This window comes from Crocodylus porosus, unplaced genomic scaffold (assembly GCF_001723895.1).
Source record: "Crocodylus porosus isolate Cpor-Errol unplaced genomic scaffold, CroPor_comp1, whole genome shotgun sequence".
Taxonomy (NCBI): Eukaryota; Metazoa; Chordata; order Crocodylia; family Crocodylidae; genus Crocodylus; species Crocodylus porosus.
Genome location: NW_017728907.1, coordinates 33,947,829 through 33,959,385, shown reverse-complemented (window position 1 = coordinate 33,959,385; position 11,557 = coordinate 33,947,829). Strand labels below are relative to the sequence as shown.

General features: G+C 38.5%; 1 protein-coding gene across 1 annotated transcript in view; it reads left to right on the top strand.

The window, feature by feature from the left end:
* RPAP2 (RNA polymerase II associated protein 2) overlaps nucleotides 1-6,509 on the top strand; it is a 70,479-nt gene extending 63,970 nt beyond the window's left edge. Inside the window, exons 12-13 of the mRNA XM_019531107.1 lie at nucleotides 5,112-5,261; nucleotides 5,885-6,509. Of these exons, the coding sequence (XP_019386652.1) occupies nucleotides 5,112-5,261; nucleotides 5,885-5,891 (157 nt within the window). The 3' untranslated portion in view covers nucleotides 5,892-6,509. The remainder of the gene's footprint in view (nucleotides 1-5,111; nucleotides 5,262-5,884) is intronic.
* The last annotated feature ends 5,048 nt before the right edge of the window (nucleotides 6,510-11,557 follow it).

Sequence of the window (11,557 nt, the reverse complement as noted above, 5' to 3'; positions counted from 1 at the left end):
TCACCTGGTCATAGAAGGAAATGAGATTGGTCAAACAAGACCTACCCGCAACAAACCCGTGCTGGCTATCCCTTAGGATGTTAGCTGTCCCTTAGAATGGTGTGATAAAACAAGCAATAAGCTACAAAGTTATTCCACAAAAATGTGTAATAATTTTGTAGCTTGTTCTAATCACAGCTTAAATGAACCTGTGGCCAAGTGCTCCCTGTGGCAGGCAGCCCCATCAACTGAGGGGCTCCCAGCCACAGGGATGCAGCACCCATTGCCAGTCCCACAGCTAACAAAGCTCAAAGTGGTGGCAGCATCATCAGCTGCAGGACTTGCAGTAGGGAGAGCGCTGCCTTTCCCCCCTTTATCTCCTCCCCCTCCTCATGAGCCTCTTCAGCTGTGGGGCTCACAAATCACACTGCTCACCATGAGCCTCCAGAGGTATGGGGCTTGCAGCCATGGGAGCCAGTGCAGGGGGAGTCCAGGATTGTGATCCTAGGCTTGCCCTGAACCAGCAATAAGGTCTGATAAGGATCTAATGTGTGATCACACAGTCACGCCTCCTGCCATGCACATGTGGCATGGCAAGATGCGCAATTGTGTGCATCGCACATTACATCCCGTTGCACCTTTACCTGCATGTGTAGAGGAGCTCTTAGAAGCAGCCAAAGGCTTGTACCTTTTCCTGTTGAAGTCAACAGCAAAGCTCCCATTGGCTTCAACCATGCAGAATTAGCCCTTTGTCACTGCTAGAAAAGCAGCTGCCAGGTAATTGATGTTAAAAAAGGGAATGACAGATTATAAGCAGTTGTCAAAGCCAAAAGGATCCTGTTTGCCAACAAAAATTAAGCATTTTCTGGGTAAACTCTTGAAATAGGTTTAATAGGGTGCACTGAGTAGAATTTTCTTTGAAAGACAATTTAATAGAAAAAAGGTAGAAATCTGTAGATAATGGTATAAAATTCCTTACTGTTTGAACAAATGTGTTTAATAGTGTTTATCTGAAGAGTAGCAGGGATTTGGCTGCTGTTTGAGAAAGTCCAAAAGTGGTATGAAATTTTTATTCACTACTAGATTTCTCCAATAATTTTGTTCTTCTCTGATGTACATACCTAAATATTAACTACAGGGGGATTCAGTATGATTTAGTATGAGAATACACCACTCAAAATGCAAAGTTTGTGGGGAAAGATATTTGTTTTCATTCCATAACAAATGGCTTGTGTGTGCACAGATCTGCTTTTGAAAGTCAAGTCTTAACCCTCTGTATTTAGAGCCCAAAGCAGATACAAAAATATGGAGCTACTTAAAAATGGCTATTGTTCTCCAGTACTGCAGAGGTAGCACTTCATACAATCAGAGTCTTTTGGTACCAGCAATCAGGAAATCGTGACTCTTTATACAAATAAGCTATTATCGTATTACCATAACCTCTTTACCTCTGAGGTTGGATGACTTGCAGAATGCTACTACTGTATTAATAATAATAATAATAATAATGCATCTCTGGGCCTTTCTTCTGTTATCCTTTACCTGCATGTGTAGAGGAGTTCTTAGAAGCAGCCAAAGGCTTGTACCTTTTCCAAACCAGCTGTCAGAACTGAACACTGATCTTGATCTCTCAGCACTTCCTCTGTTCCTTTTCTGATTACCCTGAAACAGTTTGACAATCTGAAGGTGTACTTGTATTAAAATGCTGATCTGCAAAAAGTAGTCAGCATACCTCATAGTATGAAACAAGCTGCTTGGTCCTCTTTCATAATGAATAGAATAAATACCATTGAACCCACTGGCTGTGTCCACACGTGGACATTTGGTTCCCCAGGGACAACTAACTGCAGCACAGGGAACGCCTGTGCCACAAGTGCTCTGGAGCACAGCAGATTACTGCAGGAAGGGTAGGGGAGGCTGAGACCAACAGTGGGTTGGCCCCAGAAGCCTTAAATGGGGTCCTAGGGGCCTCCTAGGGCTGCAGCAGTGGCAATCCTGCTGCATGGAGCCTGGCTGACAGCCAGAGTACAACTCTGGTTTTAGCAGCGCATGCTGCCCCCACATATACTGCCCCCTTTTTTTTTTCCTGTGGGTCTTGATATCCAGGGTCAACCCCCCCCCTTCCCCGCCCCCCACCTGTTTCTTGCTTACATCACAGAGAACAACTGAACACATGATGTGTGGCACTGCAGACACCACATGTCTGCAGCATCACGTACTGTGTGGCCGCGTTCATGTGCACACAGCTACTCTGTACAAATCTTGTACATGTCCTGTCCATTTTATTCCAGGTTTTGTGTGCTTACCTCATACTTTTCTTAATGTTTCTATTTCATAATGTGGCCACTTTTGTGCAGTGGTTTAACTATTCAGCACATCATACATATAAAATGGCACGCCAAAGGGAATGAAAAATAATCCAAAAGAGCATAATCTGTTAAACCGCAAAAAATTACCAGTTTTCTGCTCTCATAAAGAAATAAAGTTTTATTTTAACTTTCTCAATGTCAGTTTTATATTCATGCAAAATATTTAATGTCTTTTATTGCATCCTTTACCTATGTTCTGTCACTGTTTTGCTTGATTCGAGACTATTTTAATTTGTAGCGTTGTTCAAATGGAGATTTACTCTTAATGTTAATTTCCAGAGGGTGTCTCAGTACTTACTCAAGTAAAACTCATTAACTGCTTAATTTCTAGGAAGCTTCAGGATGTCTTTTCATTTACCTTTTAATTTAGTTTAAACTCATGTAAGACTCTTTCCTTTTTTTTTTTTTAACAAGCATCTCCTGAAAGGAACACATCTTCCCTTGACCACACTTCATAATTATTTACCTAAATGAATACATTTTTATGAAGTGGAAAATATTCAGTTACTGTTATTTTTGATAAATGACCTTGAAAGTAGAATTTGGTATTGAGGTTGAAAGTGTCTAAAGCTGACTTGCATGTTGGGATATGGTAGCCCAAAGGCTGTGCTTTGCAGTACTTTAGGTTTAGTTTAGGTTTAGTTTTCGGCTTCAGCACCTTATTATAAGATTTTTTTTTTTTTTTTTTTTTAAAGACACTGATCAATGGGGAAAACATACTAGTGATAAACAGTGGAAGTTATTTGAATGGTATCTCTGATCATGAAATATAAAGCTGGCCTGTATAAGGTTGTGTTTTATGTGCTCCAATTCTATGCGAAAACTTGTGAGCTAAAATTAACAGTATTTGAATCTGATTCCCTAGGAGGTGTATGTTTATACAGATTCACAGTGTACACTGGATTACAACTTACAGTATTAGCAATACTGTATATTTTTCCTGGGTCTGTAGTAGAATGCTTTTTGTTATCATTTATGGTGTTTTTGATGGGACAAGCCATGAACAACAAGATACTGATGTGCTTCTCTCATTATTTCAAATGAGTTGTAAAAGGCATATGTAGGGCATATGCAAAAACCTACTCGTATTTTAATATTCATTTTTAAAACTTTAGCAGTTGTCCTCATTTAAGGGTTTCTTATTACTGTGTGCCCACAACTTCCATAGAGTGCTCCCGAGTCACGTTGTGTGCTTCATTGAGTGAATCTGATTCATATTGAGATTTACACTGAGTATTACAGAAGTTTCAGTCTGGGTACAAATGTAAAGGAATTCAGCAAGTTGTCTTAAGTGTAAAATAAACTAACTAAAGTGATTATATGTTCATTTTTAGCCTCATTTTGGAGAAAAAACTTTTAAATCAGTGGAAGTTGAGAGGGCTTGGCTCTACCCAGCAGTAATGAGAAACCTACCCAGATGGAAAAAATTCTGAAGATTTTTTTTTTTAAATAGCACACTTCTTTAAAGAACTAAATTGGTCATATGATTTTTTTTTAATTTTATTTAGAAGTTATAAATCACCAAAATCAGATTTATTGTTTGCTCATTAAGTTTATTAATGGGAAGTGCATTCTAATGTAGTTTTGCTCAAGCATTCAAGTTTCAAAATTCATACCGTTTCCTTTTTGTGTTAAAAGTAGTCAGGTCTGTATGTAAAGTATATTTGGAATCAGCTAGAAAAATACCACCTGTAAAATTTAAGTTTGTTAATGTTCCAATTAATGACTTCTGAGATTTATTTTTTTCCTCTTTAAAATTTGCCAAATTTTTTTCTGTCTGACTATCCATCTTAGGGTTTCTGAAAATAAAGCAATTGCACACAGCCCACTTTATAAGACAAGTATTACTTAAATTGTTTTAGGGTGCAGAGATGTCCTACGGAGGAAATGTACTGCTCTGATTACTCTGCTGCCTTCATTGATCTGCAGCTTCTGAGAGTTATTTTATTCATATTTCATGTGCCCAGTGGCAGTGACTAAAGTTAAATTAAATAATAATCTGAAAGGCCTCTGTGGGAAGTTTCCAGGTATTTGGAGAAATCTTGGCTTGGAACAAAATGAATTTACTACATAAAAGCTTTTTCAGTGATGTGATTTGTAGAGACCTTTTTAAATAAATAAACAGATTTTACTTTACTAAACAGACCCTATTGTAGTCCTCTAGGAAATAATAATATGAAACTTTATTGTGCCTATGTCTTTATGACCAGGTAGAACTCCCGAAAATGATGATTTGCTGGTAGTTTGTGGTGTAAAACACCCTTTATCTGCTCTAAGGGAAAAAATTGTTTCACAGATCACTTACTACTTCAGAACTTTTACCAGAGGAATTATTGCTTTTGATAATTACAGTGCAAACAGTTGCATTATATGTTTTTATTATATGTTCAGGGTGTTGTAAAAGCTTAATATTCAAAGTGCATTAAAAGTGATTTTTAACATAGTCTGTATTACATATGCTGGGCATAAAATTGAATAGATATGGAATCAATTAATTACTTGCCCAACTTCAGTTACATAACTGATTTAAAGCTGCTCTGAGTTTGACCAAATCTGAAACAAATTCATATCTTAATTACTCTTGTGTTTTAGTGTAACCTATAAGCAATAAAGTTTAAGGTTTAAAATAGGAAGATGCTGGAAATACCTTTCTTCCTAGGTAACTTTAATGGCTGACATTTTCTCTCTAAAGTGCACCAGCCTTGCTCTTCCTGTTGAGACACTTAACGTTTTCTATTTTCTGTATTCAATGTGGTCTTTCAGGTTGTCACAGAGTATACCAGTCTTTGAGAATTCTCAACAGAGCCCAGTTTATACCCAGTTTTTGTCTACGTTACTTGAAGAATTGCATTTTACAAATGAAGACCTTGAAAGTTTAACAAGAATATTTAGAAAAGACTACTTTCCTGAATGGTTAGTCATCTTAAAACTTTTTTTTTGCTTTGCATAAGAATTTCAACTGATTGATAAGGGTTTTAATTATGAATTTCTTAAAAACAAATACTGATGGTGTAGATTGTATCAGTAAGATCAGAAAAGAACTAAAGTATTTTTAAAGGAAGAAATTAGATAGCTATAGTATGAAAATGAGTAGCACCATTTTGTCACTTACAGTAACTGCTTATAATTTTGCACTTCAACTTTTTCACAATATCCAGTAGCAAAATAGCAGAATTTTTGGGTGGAATTTTATTTATATGCTACTAACAATAAAGCACATTTTGCAGTAGGGGGACAGTATCTGACTCTTATATTTGTCATCCTTTTTATTCAAATAAAATGCTTGCTGGCAAGTTAGATTACTAAAACTTAAAAATACATAATATTTTTAAGATGTAATACGTAATATTATAAAATACGTAATACTTTTGCTTTTCATTGGAAACCTGTTTTATTTTTGCTTGATATTGAGACTAGTTTTTACTTTCTAAATAGGATAGAAGAAATGTATTCTAGCATTTCTAGTACTAGTCATGCTTATGTGATACAATAGTGCTTTTAAGGTTACTAATCAACTTGTTTTTTCTTACCTCCAGTAAATGATGAGCAACTTAAATCTCTTCTGCTATATCTGAACTAGTGCTGTGGTGAACAATAGAACATTTCAGGGGCTGTTTTATGTACAAAGCTGAAATTCAGTTTGCCTTCTTGCTGTTATTATTACATCTTTCACATGAAGAACAGTTCTGAAATGTTTTGGAAAAGCTGAAAGGTACAAGATTTGTTCAAGTTATGCATGAAGCTACAATGAATTTTGGAAGGTCTGAAAATTGACCATGTAGAAACAACAGTGAGAATTTTGGATATTTTTCCTTTATTAATAAATCTTTGGAGAAACACTGCTTACAGTAATCGAGGAGAAAAAGAAAAGTGCACATACTAGCATCAAGGAAGGAAGAATTCCATTGTTAACATCTTTTATGTTGTTCCCCTGCTTGGAGCCAGTGGTTTTTCAAGAAAAGGCTAAAAACAGCACCAGCATTTCTAGCCTGCAGTCCAGGAAGTGACCTGTGTATCTTGCTATTTATGATAAAAGAGTGTATTAAAATTTCTGTAAAATTTGAGAATTTAAAATATCCTGTAGTACTAATATTCTTGCTTGTATAAAATTTACTATTATGAATTTATTTTTTGAATAATTAAAATATGTTTTTTTCAGTAGTTGAATGTTTTATAGTTGCTGCACTGTTTGTCTTGATGGGCAAAGAGTGTCATGTCACAGTTGTAAACAAAGTGTTCTATAAAACCATATGAGCTGTTGTAATTCTTAGTATTGTCAAAAGATGGTGTGTTGTGCAGTTCTTTAGATGAACATTGCTGAATTTAAAATCACAGTTGCATTTTAACAAACATCAGAAATTGCAGTTGAAGATAATTGCCAATGAACTAGTGACGGCATTTACAATAGATACTGCAACAATATTTGTTAGCGTTGCTATGCAGTAATTCAGTTTGCAAATGCGGAGTTTATTCCTTTGTAAGAATTGTAATTGGAGTGCATACTACTCTTAGTTGTACTGCTGAGTATTTCTTTCATGATTAGCAAGAGATAGATATTCTTCTTACTGATAAGTATTAGCAGTATTACTTAAGGAAGCTACATAATGCCTACTTATTGAGCTGCCTAATAGCAGTTTCTAACTTAGCACAATAAAGCAACTAGTATGTTCAGTTTACCATATTTACTCGAATATAAGACAAGGTTTTCCCCCCCAGTCAGCATAGGGAAAATAGCTCTTCATCTTACATTTGCATACAAGGAAACTGCCCTAAATACATTGTATATTATTAAACTGGTACCAAAAGCAGCATGTGCTCAATAATGGAAACCAATTATAAAGTTGATTAAAAGCAGCCAAAACTGAACGTGACTATAAAACTTGTGGCCCAGAGGGAGGAAACACACTGATAGGAGCCTTTTTGTGTCTGTGTGACTCTTAAAAACAAAAAACAGGCAGTTTCTCCCCTAGGAGGAAACAAGCACCAGATCTGGAGGCACTGCAACCCCAGGCCAAACACTCAGAGAGGCTGAAGCAAGTCCTAACACTCACCCCTAATGCCAAAAATAGTGATAGAAACCCTTTTTTGGCCCTTAAAAAAACACAGGGCACTGGCACTCCAATACCAGGCCAGCACCAGGGGGCCAGAGCCAGGCCTCACACTCTCCACTTTGTGCCAGAAATGCTTGATCTTAGCCAGAAAAACCAAGATGCTGGTGGGAACCCACCAAAGGATAGGCCAGCAGAGTCTATCTGAATAAAATACATGGTAGTATTTTGTGCTTAGTCCCCTTCAGCACTGACTCTTTAAAGTCATAGTGAGTAATTACATTTCAACTTCCTTCCCCACCCCCACCACACACACACAGCTGAGCTGCACCTTTCCCATTTCCAATGAGTCCCGTTTTTAACCAGCCTTAAATGTCTGGCAAACCTCACCAAATGGGGCCCCAAACAGCTTACCCAGAATCCTTCTGTTGCCCCGTCTCAGCCTGTCGCACATGATTAGTGTGTCCCTGCTCTCCATGAACTGAAGCCAGACCAGGTTGCTCTGCACCCTATCTGCATATACATTTTTGGAGGATCCCAGGACTTGTGACAAGAACACTTGGTTCCAGTCATGAGTGGAGGGCCAATTAATACATAGATTCTCTGTGGGAGGTATCTGGAGTACACACAGGTGCTGAGCAGTGCTGAACTGTGAGGTCATCATGGCATGAAACACGGGTGTCTCTGCTGGGGCCAGCCCAATGAACTATATGGTAAATCATAAGCCATTTGGATTAATATCATACATAGTGGACATGGCTTCCCATGACCACTAAGGCCATTTTTCTACTTGCAGGGAGAAAACCACTTTCTTGGCAGGGTAGTTCCTTGACTGAGGTAATGTATAGTTAACCTCTCACTTGCTCTTCCAGTAGAAAGATCTTGGCAATGAGAGACTCCTCCCTAGCTTGCTCCTGCGGCCATATGGTTGAGAACAAGCAAAACTCGGGGGCATCCAAATCCCAAGCCTCTGCGTTTGAGTCTGCATATAGGATGCCCACTGAAGGATTTGGAGACGCCTGAAGCCCTAGACAGGGGTGGAGGATGTTTGCTGGTAGTAGGCCCCACATTTGGTTTTTGAATGACTCATGCATTAGAATTGATTTGGCTGATTTGACTTGGAACATGAAAAATTTTTCTTAAAAATAAGAAACAGAGGACATATCTACACAAGATGCTTAATGTGCAGAAGGCTAATTCTACTGCACATTAGTATGGCAGGCAAAAACCATGCTAATGCACAGTAGACTTAGTCTAATGCGTATTAGCATTATTAAAAGAACCATTTGTCTGTGCTAATGTGCAGTAACGCCGATTATGGTGCATGAAGTTAGTGCCTGTCATAACATGTACAAAACTTAATGTGCCATAATTAGGGTGCATTAATGAACATGTAGACGTGCCCAGTTTGTACTATATACAAATAGGTATAGAAGTGCTGCTTAAACGTGTGTTTGTGGAGTACCTGCTAAAACTTGCAGCAGTTTCAAAGGAGGTAAACTGCATCAATTCTGGATGAAATAAGTCTATGGGTACCTGTAGTAAATTTCCCTATATGCATGTTACTAGGGGTATGCTTATTTTTAGGTCAATGTTTTCGTATTTGCTTCTCACTTCCAGGTGCTTAGGGAGAGCAGGGTCTGACAGTAAGGAAAGGGGTGGAGGTATGGGGTTGCAGAGGGAAGAAGTTGAGGGAGGACAGAGGGCAAGGGGGCTACCTACCCCTCCAGATTTATTTTCTCTGTTGTAGCAGTGGGAGGAGGCAAATTCTAGGCAAACCTCCAATAAATAGATTATATACCTGGAAAATTACACAAATGTATACATTTTCTATATCTAGAATCTAATTATTGAGGGGAGGTCATTGTATATTTGAGTAAATATGGTCATTACAAATGGTTGCATTTTGAGAGGCAGGAGTGCAGGAAGATTTGTCTGCATAACTGTAATACTGGATTGAAAAAAAATAAACTAGCCTGGAATAATACATAGAAAAAAGTACCCTTAAATATTAGAGGCTAAATTCTTATAAATGCATGGTGGGGGAATAAGTTCGTAGCAAGTCCTTACCTGTAACATGGTAGTAATTAAAGGAATGTGAAGGAGGGACAGGATCTCATGACAAAGTATAAACATATGGAATGTTTTAACTGGTTAACTTGTAAAAGCAACTCTGGACAATAAGTGCGTGTCCAGATGAGTGCAGACATTCAGTATGTGGTGCCACAGACTGCATATGCAGGCATTCGCCACGCTGCTACTTCGTAGTGGAGTGAGGGAGGTGGCAGGGTTTGGCACAGGGAGATCCCAGGGTCAAAAAAACCCATGCCAAAAAAAAGCGGAGCAGTGCACGTGGCAGCAGTGCACACCACCCAAAACCAGAGCCTGGCCAGCCAGAGCCACTCTGCAACTGCTGGCCAGCCTTCCTGCTACAAGAGCGCCACAGCTGTAGCTCCTGGAGGCCCCCAGGCCCCGAGGTAAGGCTGCTGGGGCTAACACAGTTGCTGCCCCAGCCTCCCCTGCCCCGCCCGGGGTAACCTGCCATGCACGAGAGCGCACGTAACATTGGCATTCCCTGGGGACAAATAGCAGTGGCATTAGGTGTACCGCTGCTACTTGTCCCTGGGGAAACGCACATTCCCACTTGTCTGGATGAGCCCTAATTGTTTTCCTTTTAATTACAAGCAGATGTAGCTTCATCTTACCCAGAATCTCAGTGAGTCTAGTATGACCTATACTCTGTGAACAAAGGATGGTTTCACTTTTACATGTGGAGAATCTCAGGTAAATCTACAAAGGAAAAAAACATATTTTTCCTCAAAGGAAAAGCTAACAACAAAGCTGCAGCAAGCTCCTGTGGTTTGATATTTCCCTATTAGTAGAAACCCAGCAAAAATCCCCAGGAAGCTGCTGGTTTCTGTGGCAGGCAAGCAATAGTGGATGAGTATTAAGTGTTTGACTGCGTTGTGATCCCGCTCTCCCCATCCACTCCCTGTCTCGAGAGCTGGGGAAAGAAAACTTTGAACGTTCCTTGTGTTATATAATAACAACCAAAAGGTGCCAGCTGGAATTGAAAGGTATTGTACAGACCTAAATGTCCCTGTGCTAAAGATCTGACAATGCTATTTAATCCAGCAGGTCTTTAATTCTGCTTTTACTATCACTTCAGAGCAAACCAGGTAATGGCTTTGGCTTTATGCCTCAGTTTACCTGTGTGTGTAAAGATGCCAATATTTACCTACTTATGGCTGTATTGTTATACTAAATGCTAGGAAGGTGCTAGGAAGGTGTTATGAATGCATGAAGTAGTAGGATAGTAGAATATGACTGTTTTTCATCAGCTTCAGTGGCTCTCTTCTCACTTTGAAGAATTTTTACATTTCCTGTCAGCTCAGTGGTGTGATTTTTTTTTTTTTTTGGTTATTTTTAGGCGCACTCTTCAGCACTAGCCTAATGGAAACATTTGAGCTTAAGACTAAATAGTTCATGGGCTCTAAGACCTGTTTGTCAGAGTTCATTGTACTTGCCAGTAGTGCCAAAGTCAGGGACTAAATAAATAAATCTCCATGATTTTTTACGTCTTCCACTTTTATGTCTTCAACTTTTCTTTCCATCACCTTGAAGAAGCAGGATCATCTCCCTCCTGTTTTTTTTACCCCACCACAAACCTTTTCACACAGCAACAAAGAGCTTTCCTTATTTTGTTCCTACAATAGAAACCTTACAAGTCTATAGACCTTGTAAGTCTTCTTGTACAGTATTGCAAATAAAGCTGAAATCACTTCAAGATTTCTCTCTATTTAAATTAAATTGTAATCACTAGTACTGGGAAATTAGTACTTTTGTCACAATGTCTGAAGTGGACAAGGGATCTACATCACATGGAGAAAAATGTTGACAACATGCTTTCCTTTTTAATTTTTCTCTAGTTACAAATGCAATGCATTTGCATTAGGTGGCAAATTTTTATTTTTTACATTTCTGCTTTTTATAACAAAGTATTAATTGCGTTGTTACAAATCCTACACAAAATAAGAGAGTGCTTTGAAAATAAAACCCTGTGCACATCATACTGTTGCAGTTTCTCAATGTCCAGTAGGAGTATGTTGTGTAGAGGTGTACGAAGCAGGTCAGGGTTTGTTTGTTTTTTTTACTGAGTTT